Here is a 13,555-nt window from a genome sequence, read left to right as displayed (position 1 = left end):
CTGTCATGTGAAAAAGACAGTGAATTTTTTCTCTTTTTCCTGGATATGAAAAAATGGTGAATTCTCTCCTCTCTCTCCTCTCTCTCTCTTCCCCCCACCTCTTTCTCTCTCCTGGATCTGCACTCAGGAATTACTTCTGCAGAGCTCTGGGGGCCATATGGGATGCTGGTGATCCCACCCAGGAAGGCCTCGACCCAGGAAGGCCTCGAGCAAGGCAAACACCCTTCCTGCTGGACTATCACTCTGTCCCCTTTCCTCTTTTTCTTTTTTTTTTTCTTTTTTGGAGTCACATCTGGCAATGTTCAGGGGCTACTCCTGGCTCTGCACTCAGAAATTACTCTTGGCAGTGCTTGGCAGGTTGGGGGGTGGGGCTATCTGATGCAAATGCTCTCCCCACTGTTACTATCTCTCCGGCCCTCTATATAGTTGTTTTTTGTTTTTTTTTTTTTGCTTTTTGGGTCACACCCAGCGATGCTCAGGGGTCACTCCTGGCTCTGCACTCAGGAATTACCCCTGGCCATGCTCAGTGGACCATATGGGATGCTGGGAATTGAACCCGGGTCGGCCACGTGCAAGGCAAACGCCCTCCCCGCTGTGCTATCACTCCAGCCCTCCTCTATATAGTCTTTAGCCTAGCATTTAAGAACCTTGGGAGCCAAAGACTTATTTTTATTTATTTATTTATTTATTTTTGCTTTTTGGGTCATACCCGGCGATGCTCAGGGCTGACTGCTGGCTCTACACTCAGGAATCACTCCTGGCGGTGCTCGGGGGACCCTATGGGATGCTGGAAATCGAACCCGGGTCGGCCATGTGCAAGGCAAACGACCTACCCACTGTGCTATTACTCCAGCTCCAAGCTTCATATCTTGAATATGGTTAAACCCACATTCAGTCCTCAGTACCACTGAAAGTGCCTCCTGGGTGTAGCAACTGATACCTCGGCCAATGAGGAAAATGTTTGAATATTTGAGTGATGGAGCCGTAGCAGTGTTAGGGGGCTTGCCTTGCATGTGGTGACCCAGATTTGATCCTTCACACCCCCTATAGTCCTGAGTCCACCAGGAGTGATCCCTGAGCACCACTGGGTGTCCACAGCAAAAAAAGACTGAATTTATATGCACATATATAGAATGTATGTTAATTCAGTCCCTTTTTCTTGGGGGTGGGGCTTGAGTCACAGCTGGTGATGCTCAGGGATTACTCCTGGAAGTGCTCCTGGGACCATATGGGATGCCGAGGATCGAACCCAGGTCAGCTGCATGCAAGGTAGATGCCCTACCCGCTGTACGAGAGCTCTGGTCCGATTCAGTCTTTTTAAAGTCTTTATATAAATATGTATGTGATGGGGGCTGGAGTGATAGCACAGCGGGGAGGGCGTTTGCCTTGCATGCGGCCGAACCAGGTTCAATTCCCAGTATCCCATATGGTCCCCCGAGCACTGAGCACCGCCAGGAATCATTCCTGAGTGCAGAGCCAGGAGTAACCCTTTTGCTACCCTGGGTGTGACCCAAAAAGCATAAATAAATAAATAAATAAATAAATAAATAAATAATGTATGTATGTGATGTAGATGAGGCAGAGCGGCAGGGGCCGGTCAGTCTCTATGTTCATTCGACATTTCCAGGTTTTTCCATTATTTTCTAGAATGAAAATATTGAATAATAAGGCTGGAGAGATAGCACAGCGGGTAGGGCGTTTGCCTTGCACGCGGCCAACCCGGGTTCAAATCCCAGCATCCCATATGGTCCCCTGAGCACGGCCAGGGGTAATTCCTGAGTGCAGAGCCAGGAGTAACTCCTGTGCATCGCCAGGTGTGACCCAAAAAGCAAAAAAAAAAAAAAAAATTGAATAATAAAGATGCTCCGACTCAGAGTTGGAAAGTAGAAAGTTTATTGGAACGTAGAAGAGAAAGAAAAGAAGGAACTTTGTGTAGGACTGAGTTCAAAGGGAGTTTTTGTGTGTGCCCTTTTAGAGGCTCCTTGCATTCCTTATTACTTGACAAGGATTTACTAAAGATGTCAGCAAGTCACAAGCCTGTCTGGCTAGTCTAAATCTCTCTGCGCATTTTATTATTTATTTATTTTATTATTTATTTGGGCTGGATCGATAGCACAGTGGCAGAGCATTTGCCTTGCATGCAGCTGACCTATGTTTGATTCCTCTGCCCCTCTCGGAGAGCCCGGCAAGTTACCGAGAGCATCTCACCCGCACGGCAGAGCCTGGCAAGCTACCTGTGGCATATTTGATATGCCTAAAACAGTAACAACAAGTCTCACCATGGAGACGTTACTGGTGCCCACTCGGGGAAATCAATGAGCAACGGGATGACAGTGACAGTGATTATTTATTTATTTATTTATTTGGGGGGGTTCACACCTGGCGATGCACAGGGTTTACTCCGGGCTCATGCACTCAGGAATTACTCCTGGTGGTGCTCAGAGGATCCTGTGGGATGCTGGGAATCGAACCCGGGTCGGCCTCCTATAAGGCAAACGCCCTCCCCGCTGTGCTATCGCTCCAGCCCCTGCCCATTATCTTAGTCTCCCTGTTGGCCTAGGCTCCAGGACAGAGTTTTATGGTGCCGGAGATCTCTGATCACTGGGATGGGACTTTGGGAATGAAAGGTGTCAGGTCAGCGGGTGAAGGTGGCAAGGGGAAACTGAGGCTTCCTTTTTCACTGGCAAGGGGAAACCAATCTTCCAAGCCTAACTGCCAATCTCCCTGGCAGCCCAGATTCCAGGATTGCCCATTATCTCGGTTTCCCTGGCAGCTTTATGTCCAGGCAGAGTTCTGCCTTTATGTCCAGGGCAGAAGCCCCAGGGAATGCTGAGGCAGAATTTTGGGGCTGGAGTGTGTCACGTGGAGAGATGAAACAATTTTTTGTTTGTTTGTTTGCGTCACACTCAGCGATATACAGGGATTACTCCTGGCTCTGCACTCAGGAATTACTCCTGATGGTGCTCAGGGGACCATATGGGATGTTGGGGATCGAACCCGGGTCTGCCGCATGCAAGGCAAACGCCCTACCCAGTGTGCTATCGCTCCAGCCCCGAGAGATGGAGCATCTGGAGTGAAGAAACTGTCTTTATTTCTCACTGGCAAGGGGGAGCTAAGTGCGTGGTGTGTGTGTGTGTGTGTGTGTGTGTGTGTGTGTGTGTGTGTGTGTGTGTGTGTGTGTGTGTGTGTGTCTGAAGAGAGAAAGAGAGAGAGATGAGTCTAATCTCTGGTCAGGTGATTCTAATTTCATTGTCTACTCCCTCATCACTATCATGTTCTAAGACTCTCTAGGGAGTATGGGTCAGATTGATTGGGGAGGGGGAGCACAGGTGATTTTGTGAATCAGGGAGGAGAAAGATGGTCGCTCTCCCGGTTTACCTCTGCCACCCAGGACCCAGGGTTACTGTTTGTTTTTTTTTCTTTCTTTTTGGGTTACACCCATCGATGCTCAGTGCAGATTAATTCCTGGCTCTGCACTCAGGAATGACTCCTGGTGGTGCTCAGGGGACCATATGGGATGCTGGGATTCAAATCCAGGTTGGCTGCGCTCAAGGTAAACACCCTACCCGCTGTGCTATAACTCCAGCCCCAGGTTACTGGGTTCTTGTCTCACTCTCAGAAAGGAATTTCAGAAGTAGACAAGCAGTGAAGCGGGGGTCACACTCAGCGTTGCACAGGGATTACCTCTGGCTCATGCACTCAGGAATTACTCCTGGCAGTGCTTGGGGGAACATATGGTATGCTGGGAATTGAACCCAGGTAGGCTGCGTGCAAGGCAAATGCCCTACCCAATGCCCTACCTGCTGTGCTATCACTCCAGTCCCTGGAAGGCTTTTGAGAGTGAGTTGTTAGGGTCCAGTGTTGATAATTTCCCCTTCTCAGAACCCGCACAAACAAAAGTTCAGCCAGTAATGTAACACACAAGTGGAGTTTATTAAGCCAGCTAGTGGGGGTCAAGCTTCTAGGCAGGCAGGCCCAAGCAAGACGACGAACAAGGGAAAAGCCGCAAGCTTTATAGTCAATGCTTACATCATAGCCCGTGCTTACAGATTCTTTTCTTTTTTTTTTTTTTTTTTTTGCTTTTTTTTTGGGTCACACCCGGTGATGCACAGGGGTTACTCGTGGCCCTGCACTCAGGAATCACCCTGGCGGTGCACAGGGGACCCTCTGGGATGCTGGGAATCGAACCTGGGTCAGCCGCATGCAAGGCAAACGCCCTCCCCGCTGTGCTATTGTTCCCGCGCTTATAAATTCAAACAAAAATGTAAGTGAAAATGGCAAGTTTCATTACTCATCTCAGACAGTACAGACAGTTACAGAGGGGTCACTGTGACATGCTTCACACCATCCTGACAGTTGTTTGTCCTGCCCGCATCTGGGTGGCTTCTATAGATAGCGAAGAGTAGTTATGAGACTATTTGTCCAGGTTTTCAGCCCGAATGACCTTCCCTCAGATGGCCAGGGGGGAGAAGCCACGTTTTATAAAAAACAAAAAGGTTTAAGTAAAACAAGACTGTGAAGCAGGAAACAGGCGTGATGGAGTTAATACTGCCCCCGCTCCCTGTCCAACAGAGAGAGAGAGACAGAGAGAGAGAGAGAGAGAGACAGAGAGACAGAGAGAGAGAGAGAGAGAGAGAGAGAGAGAGAGAGAGAGAGAGGGAGGGAGGGAGGGAGGGAGGGAGAGAGAGAGAATAATGCACTCAAGAGAGAACTCTGGCTTCTCCGAAAGCAGAGAGCCCCTACACACATCCCAGGGTTAGATAGGAAAGCATAAGAGCACACATCTCAACACATCTGAAGAGGGGAGATTCGGGGCTGGAGCGATAGCACAGTGGGGAGGGCGTTTGCCTTACACGCGGTCCACCCGGGTTCGATTCCCAGCATCCCACAGGGTCCCCCGAGCACCTCTAGGAGTTAATTCCTGAGTGCAGAGCCAGGAGTAACTCCTGTGCATCCCTGGGTGTGACTCAAAAAGCAAAAAAAAAAAAAAAAAAGGGGGGGGACATTTGAGCAACACACGTGTGCTTGGGTAACACATGTGCTTGGCCATGCGGGCACAGGCACATGCAGCACATGGGCTCCAGCAGCACATGCGTGCCCTTCCTTTGTTCAAGGTGTCTTTTAGAGACTCTTCTCAGATTGTCTTTTTTTTTTTTTTTGCTTTTTTGGGTCACACCTGGTGATGCACAGGGGTCACTCCTGGCTCTGCACTCAGGAATTACCCCTGGCCGTGCTCAGGGGACCATATGGGATGCTGGGAATCGAACCCGGGTCGGCCTTGTGCAAGGCAAAACGCCCTCCCGGCTGTGCTATTGCTCCAGCCCCACTCAGGTTGTCTTGATCCGGAAGTTCTGGAGTCTTCTCCAGGCCGGATCACACTTTAGTCAGATGAAGGGAGAGGTCCGAGGGTTTGAGGAACTTCATGGGGAGGGGTCCAACCTCCTCAGGGTCAGCTGACGGCCTTATCAGGTCTGTTTTCTGTATCCACAGGGCGGATCAGTCTTAGGATTTTCCTCCCCGAAGTTCTGTTGACCTGAGCTTCGTTGCCGAGGGCCTTTCCCTGCCTACCTGCCTGCATCAATATGTGGCGACAGCCAGGGGTGCTCAGGCATCACTCTCTTTTCTGTGCTCAGAGACCACTCCTCTTGCAGTGCTCATTTGCAGTGCCAGGGACAATACCAGAATAGGGGAAATGCAAGGCAAGAGCCACCCGCATATAATCTCTCCAGTCTCCCCACTGGCCCCAATTTTTTTTCTTTTTTGTTTGTTTTTCCCTTTTTGGGTCACACCGGTGATGCACAGGGGTGACTCCTGGCTCTGCACTCAGGAATTACTCCTGGTGTGCTCAGGGGACCCGATGGGATGCTGGGATTCGAACCCGGGTCGGCCGCGTGCAAGGCAAACGCCCTCCCCGCTGTGCTATTGCTCCAGCCCCCACCGGCCCCAGTGTTGACCTAGTAATCGTTCTTGGTTGTTTTGGTCTGGGGCCGCATCTGGTTATGCTCAGGGCTTGCTCCTGGCTCTGCGCTCAGGAATCACTCCAGGCAGTTCTCAGGAAACCCTACGAGGTACCAGGGGTTGAAGCCAGGCTGACCATAGCAAGCCAGGGGTGATTCCTGAGTGCAGAGCCAGGAGTTCACCCCTGTGCATCACCGGGTGTGACCCAAAAGCAAAAAAAAAAAAAAAAAGTTACACAAAATTTTGTTTTATTTTTGGGACCACACCCAGCATTGTTATAGAGCTCACTGTTGGCTCTGCACTCAGGAATCACTTCTGGTGGGGTCCAGGGGGAACTCTATGTGGGGTCAAGGGATTGAACCGAGGTTGGCTGTGTGCAGGGCCAGTGCCTACCCACTGTGTCATGACTCAGCCCCTGAATTAAAGTGTTTGGGTTTGGTTTGGGGCCAAACCGAAGTCTAAATCTGAACACCCTGGCAGTGCTTGTGGGACCATAGAGTGAGCCCTTTGCAGCCATATGCAAGGCAATGCTGCACTATCACTCAGGGCCCTGAATTAAAATCTGAAAGTAGGGGCTGGAGTGATAGCACAGCAGGCAGGGCGTTTTCCTTGCACGCGGCCGACCCAGATTCGATTCCCAGCATCCCATAGGGTCCCCTGAGCACTGCCAGGGGTGATTCCTGAGTGCAGATCCAGGAGTAACCCCTGTGCATCGCCAGGTGTGACCAAAAAAGCAAAAACATAAAATAAAATAAAATTCAAAAGTAGGTACAGTCCACTCCATAATGAAAACGCCAGCATCCTAACACCCTTCAGGAATTAAGGAAAGTTTTCCATACTCAAAACATCCCCCAGGGGCTGGAGCGATAGCACAGTGGGTGGGGTGTTTGCCTTGCATGCGGCCAACCCGGGTTCGATTCCCAGCATCCCATAAGGTTCTCAGGAGTAACACCTGAGTGCATGAGCCAGGAGCAACCCCTGTGCATCGCTGGGTGTGATCCAACAAAAAGCAAAAAAAAAAAAAAAAAAAAAATCCCCAAACCCTAGTTCCTCCTGGTGGTGCCCAAGGAACCTATGGAAGGCCGGGGATCAAACCCAGGTTGGCCACATGCAGGTCAAACGCCTTTCTGCTGTACTGTTGCTCCGGCAACCCCCCCTTACTCGATTTTAGAGAGAGAAATAAGCATCAAGCTTAAGGGATCAACCACATAAGTAGAGTAAGTAGGCGCTGGACACATCTGCAAAGATAACTCAAGCAATTAATGGTTGGTTTGGGCGCCACACCCAGCTGCTCCCACCCCCCTGCCCCCCACCCCATATGCTAAGCACGTGCTCCAGCCTGTTCAATCACCTCTCCAGCCGGAATTTATTTTTCCAATCATGATGATGATGATGAGGATGAGGATGAACTGTTTGGGGAAGGTAGTTAGTTGTTTGTTTGTTTTTTGCTTTTTGGGTCACACCCAGTGATGCTCAGGGGTTCCTCCTGGCTCTGCACTTAGGAATCACTCCTGGCGGTGCTCAGGGACCCTATGGGATGCAGGGGATCAAACCGGGTCAGCCACAGGCAAAGCAAATGCCCTACCCACTGTACTATTTTGTTTCCGTAATAACGAAACTCCTGTAAAATAATATTTAGAGACCTGAGTGATAGGCAAATGCCCTGTCCACTGTCTCTCTGGCCAATGTTTGTTTGTTTTTTTAAAATTGGTTTGCCTTTGGGGCTGGAGCAATAGCACAGCGGGTAGGGCGCTTGCCTTGCACGCGGCCAACCCAGGCTGACCCAGGTTCGAATCCCAGCATCCCATATGGTCCCCTGAGCACCGCCAGGGGTAATTCCTGAGTGTAGAACCAGGAGTAACCCCTGTGCATTGCTGGGTGTGACCCAAAAAGCAAAAAAAAAAAAAAAAAAAAAAAAAAAAAAAATTGGTTTGCCTTTGTGCTCACTTCCTCGGCACATATACTAAAATTGGAACGATACAGAGATTAGCATGGCCCCTGCGCAAGGATGACATGCAAATTCGTGAAGCGTTCCTTATTTTTATGATTTACTAATAACAATTTAAAAAATAAAATAAAATTGGTTTACCTTTATCTTTATTTTTATCTTTATCTTTTTTTTAAATAATTTTTAAATTTTGGGGCTGGAGTGATAGCACAGCGGGTAGGGCGTTTGTCTTGCACGCGGCCGACCCAGGTTCAAATCCCAGCATCCCATATGGTCCCCAGAGCACCGCCAGGGGTGATTCCTGAGTGCATGAGCCAGGAGTGACCCCTGTGCATTGCTGGGTGTGACCCAAAAAGAAAAAACAATTTTTTTTTAAATTTTATTTTCCTGGGGCTGATAGTACAGTGGGTGGGGCGTTTACCCTGCACACGGCCGACCCTGGTTCGATTCCCAGCATCCTATATGATCCCCCAAGGAGTAATTCCTGAGTGCAAAGCCAGGAGTCACCTCTGTGAATTGCCTGGTGTGACCCAAAAAGAAAAAAATATATAGTTCCATAAAGTTGTTCACATTAATTGATTCAATTCAATATTTCAAGACCAATCCCATCATTACACCTTCCCACCATCATTATTTCGAATTTTCCCACCATCACTCAAGCCTGCCTGCCACAGGCAGATGCCAGGTAATTTATTTTCTATTGCTTATTATGAATATCAGGGCTGGAGCGATAGCACAGCGGTAGGGTGTTTGCCTTGTATGCAGCCAACCCAGGTTCAGTTCCTCCGCCCCTCTCGGAGAGCCCGGCAAGCTACCGAGAGTATCTTGCCCGCACGGCAGAGCCTGACAAGCTCCGCGTGGCGTATTCGATATGCCAGAAACAGTAACAAGTCTCACAATGGAGATGTTACCGGTGCCCACTTGAGCAAATCGATGAACAAAGAATGACAGAGCTACAGTGCTACAGAGGGGTCTGGGAACATCTCTCTAAGGAGCTAGTCCATTCGGAGATTCATTGGTAAGTCTCTGGATCAAGGTCGTTGAGGCACTTAAATGGGACACAGACGTAATTCGTGTCCAGCCCATGTTTTTATTTTTTATTCACCTGGAAACGCTCAGGGGTTCTTCCTCGTCTGGCTCCATTAGTTCTGGAGAACCATGTGGTACCAGGGATCAAACAGGGTCTCCTGCTTGCAATACGTGCATTCCAGTGCATTGCATAAGTTTTGGTTTTGGGGGTTTGTTTAGGGGGAGTCACACCCTGTGGTGCTCGGGGCTGACTCCTGATGGACTCAGACATACAGGTGCTGACAATCAAACTTAGTTGGCCATCTGCAAGGCAAGCACCCTGATCCATGTCCGAACTCTCCAGCCCTTCGTGTATTACCCGGCAATGCACATGGGTTTTTGTTTTGTTTTGTTTTGTTTTACTCCTGGCTCTGCACTCAGGAATGACTCCTAGCGGTGCTCTGGATGCTGGGAATCGAACCTGGGTTGGCAGCGTGCAAGGCAAACAAAATGCTTTTTTTGTTAGCCCAGTGGGTAGGGCAAATACCCTACCCACTGTGCTATCACTCCAGCCCCTAAAAAAAAAAAAAATTTTTTTTTAATTTTTTTGTTTTTTGGGTCACAGCTGGCGATGCACAGGGATCACTCCTGGCTCTGCACTCAGGAACCACTCTTGGCAGTACTCAGGGGACCCTATAGGATGCTGGGAATCGAACCTGGGTTGGCTGCGTGCAAGGCAAACGCCCTACTGGCTGTGCTATTGCTCCAGCCCTGGAAATATTTATTTTTTTAATAATTTGATTAGCAAATAAAAATTGAGCACATGTATGACTTTAATTAGAGATCTGTTTTTCCCCTCTTGTAAACTATTTGCTTTTGCCCATGTTAGAAATATTGATAAATTCTTGTTGATTTTTGCTGAGCCCTTTGTACATTAACTGACATTTTCTTAACTGACATGTCCGTTAAAATGCTTTTTTTGTTAGCCCAGTGGGTAGGGCATTTGCCTTGCACGCTGCCAACCCAGGTTCGATTCCCAGCATCCCAAATGGTTCCCAGAGCACTGCTAGGAGTCATTCCTGAGTGCAAAGCCAGGAGTAAAACAAAACAAAACAAAACAAAAACCCATGTGCATTGCCGGGTGTGACTCAAAATAAAAAAAAATTGTTTATTGTTGCTATTTATTTATTTTCTAGTTTTGAGTCACACCCGGCAATACTCAGGGATTACTCCCGGTGGTGCTCAGGGGAACCTCTGGGATGCCAGGAATCAAACCCGGGTCAGCGCGAGCAAGGCAGATGCCCACCCCGATGTCCTATCGCTCCTGCCCCTCCAGCCTGTCCTCTCCATGGGCACCTTTCTAAGTTCAGATGTTAAAGATTGGGTGTGTTTATTTTTTTTAACACCCTTTCCTTCCTCCCACTTTTTTTCTTTTTTTTTTTTTTTTTTTGCTTTTTGGGTCACACCCAGCCATGCTCAGGGGTTACTCCTTGCTCTGCACTCAGAAATTAACTCCTGGCAGTGCTAGGGGGACCCTATGGGATGCCAGGATCGAACCTGGGTCGGGTGCGTGCAAGGCAAACACCCTCCCCGCTGTGCTGTCCTTCAGCCCCTGATAATCTGATTTGTTTGTTTGTTTGTTTGTTTGGTTTTGGTTTTTGGTTCACACCCAGGGATGCACAGGGGCCACTTCTGGCATTTCTCCTGGCGGTGCTCAGGTACCCTATGGGATGCTGGGAATCTAACCTGGGTCAGCCGTGTACAAGACAAACACCCTACCCGCTGAGCTATCACTCCAGCACCTGATAATCTGATTTTAAAAAAACTTTTGGATTGGGGGGTAGAGCAATAGCACAGTGGGTAGGGCGTTTGCCTTGCACACGGCTAACCTGGGTTCAATTCTCAGCATCCCATATGGTCCCCTGAGCACTACCAGGGGTGATTCCTGAGTGCAGAGCCAGGAGTAACCCCTGTGCATTGCCAGGTGTGACACAAAAAGAAAAAAAAAAACTTTTGGATTGGACCTGGCAATACTCTGGTCAATTCCTGGCTCTGGACTCATTCTGGCAGTGCTCAGGGAGGATAAGGGATGATGGGGATTGAACTCAGTCAAGCACGTGCAAGGCAAGCGCCTTCTTGTTTATACTAATGCTCTATCTCAGCTTAAACTGATTTTTGCTCTCTCTTCTCCAGCTCAACCACTGCCCCGGGCCAAGCAGGTTTGAGAAGAGAAGGGGAAACAGCTGAAGGGACCCACAGAGGCAGGCAGTTAAGAGAGCAGTGAGTGGGCTGACCCATCAGACTCACCTGGGAGGCTGATGGGGGCCCCGAGTCCCAGGTGGGGAGGTGTTCCGGCCTGATAGATGCTCGGGCGTCATTAGAATAGTGCTGGGACTTTTATTGATTTTTATTATTATTATTATTATTATTTTAATTTTGGGGTCACACCTGGCGATGCACAGGGGTTACTCCTGGCTCTGCACTCAGGAATCACCCCTGGCGGTGCTCAGGGGACCATATGGGATGCTGGGAATCGAACCCTGGTCGGCCGCATACAAGGCAAATGCCCTATCCATTGTGCTATCGCTCCAGTCCCTAATGTTTTATTAATGTCTCTCTTCTCTCTTCTCTCTGCTCTCTTCTTCTCTCTTCTCTCTGTCTGTCTCTGTCTCTGTCTCTCTCTCTCTGTCTCTCTCTCTCTCTTTCTCCCTGTCTCCCTCTCTTTTTTCTTTTCCTTTTTAGTTTTCCGGCCACACCCAGCAATGCTCAGGGGTTACTCCTGGCTCTGGTGACCATATAGGATGCTGGTGATCAAACCAAGGTCAGCCAGGAACAAGGAAAGGGCCCTCCCAGCTGGACAACCACCCCAAAAGCCCTTCTCTGTCTAAGTTTCATGTTCATGATCCCTTCAGATTTTATTTTCTGTTCATTTTTATTTATTTATTTTGCCTTTTGGGGCACACCCGGCGACGCACAGGAGTTACTCCTGGCATGTGTACTCCGGAATTATTACTGGCGGTGCTCAGGGTACCCTATGGGATGCCGGGAATCGAACCTGGGCCGGCCACATGCCAGACAAATGCTCTAGCCCCCCCCCTCTTTTTTTTTTTTTTTGGCTTTTTGGGTCACACCCGGCGATGCACAGGGGTTACTCCTGGCTCTACACTCAGAAATTACTCCTGGCAGTGCTCAGGGGACCATATGGATGCTGAGGATCGAACCGGGTCGGGGTGTGCAAGGCAAATGCCCTACCCACTGTGCTATCGCTCCAGCCCTCTCTCTCTCTTTCTTTGTGCTTGCTTTCTTCCCAACTTTCTCTCAAGTTGGCCGCTGTGGGGGAAACAGAATAGTCTTCCAGTTTTCCTAGGGAATTTAACCCAGCCCACCAGCCAGCAGCTAGGTCCAGAACTCGAAAACAGCAAACAAAATCTCAGACACTGATTTTTATGACAACCTGGTGTGTGTGTGTGTGTGTGTGTGTGTGTGTGTGTGTGGCGGTGGGGGGGGTCGAGGGGGGGTAGGGACAACGGGTTGATCCAAAACCTTTCACAGGAAACCCAGAACTTGATTTTGTTTTGTTTGGGGGGGCCTCTGACCTTCAGTGCTCAGGACTTACTCCTGGCTCTGCACCCAGTGCTCAGGGATCACCCCTAGCGGTGCTTGGGTGCCTTGGAGGATCAAACCTGGGTCTGGTCACGCTTGCTTTTTCCTTTTGGGGGTCACACCCAGTGATGCTCAAGTGATACTCCTGTGCTCAGCACGGCTCAAGAATAATTACTCCTGGGGCTGGAGCGATGGCACATTGGGGAGAAATTTTGCCGACCCGGTTCAATTCCCAGCATGCCATAGGGTCCCCTGAGCACCACCAGGAGTAATTCCTGAGTGCAGAGCCAGGAGGAACCCCTGTGCATCACCGAGTGTGACCCAAAAAGCAAAAAAAAAAAAAAGAGAAAGAGAGAGAAGGGGGGGGGGGGGTTGGAGCAATAGCCTGGCACTTGGCCGACCCAGGATCGATTCCCAGCGTCCCATACGGTCCCCGGTCCCCTGCGCACCGCCAGTGATCATTCCGGAGTGCATGTGCCAGGAGTAACCCCTGTGCATCGCCAGGTGTGACCAAAAAAGCAAAAAACAAAAAAAACAAAAAACAAAAAACCAGAAAATAAAATATTTGAAGGGATCATAAACATGAAACATTAGACAGAGGAAGGCTTGTGGGGGGCGATTGTGCATAGCTGGGTGTGACCCAAAAAGAAAAAAAAAAAGAATTATTCCTGGAGGTGCTTGGGGGACCATATGGGATGGGGGGGCGGGCCAGGAATTGAACCCGGGTGGGCCCCGGGCAAGGCCAACGCCCTTCCCCTGTGCTACAGCTCCGCCCCCCAGCCGGGGGTGCCTCCTACCTCTCCAGCCCCAGGCCCGGAGGGTTTTAATGCAGAGCAGGTGAAGTTCGATTCGGATCGCCCAAGGACGGGTCCGGACGCGCCCACCTGGCCCTTTAATCACCGCCTATTTGCTCGTGGCCTATTTACATGAAAACAGGCGGCGGGGTCTCCGAGTGGGCGCACCGACGCCTCCTTTCCGGGTCTTTTTCTTGGAGCGCGCAGACGGCTCTGCGCCCTCGGCCCGCATCGCTTCCTTTCT

General features: G+C 49.8%; 1 protein-coding gene and 1 non-coding gene across 2 annotated transcripts in view; one reads left to right on the top strand and one right to left on the bottom strand.

Annotated features, from left to right (window-relative positions):
* GDF3 (growth differentiation factor 3) overlaps positions 1-13,543 on the bottom strand; it is a 19,373-nt gene extending 5,830 nt beyond the window's left edge. Inside the window, exon 1 of the mRNA XM_055143608.1 lies at positions 13,480-13,543. Coding sequence (XP_054999583.1) covers positions 13,480-13,543 — 64 coding nt within the window. The remainder of the gene's footprint in view (positions 1-13,479) is intronic.
* On the top strand, positions 7,898-8,001 carry LOC129406196 (U6 spliceosomal RNA). Its single transcript, XR_008630859.1, has one exon. It is a non-coding gene; the product is annotated as a U6 spliceosomal RNA (small nuclear RNA).
* Positions 13,544-13,555: the final 12 nt, after the last annotated feature.

Source organism: Sorex araneus, chromosome 6 (assembly GCF_027595985.1).
Source record: "Sorex araneus isolate mSorAra2 chromosome 6, mSorAra2.pri, whole genome shotgun sequence".
Classification (NCBI taxonomy): Eukaryota; Metazoa; Chordata; class Mammalia; order Eulipotyphla; family Soricidae; genus Sorex; species Sorex araneus.
The sequence above is the reverse complement of the archived record's forward strand: the minus strand, read 5'-3'. Positions and strand labels throughout refer to the sequence as shown.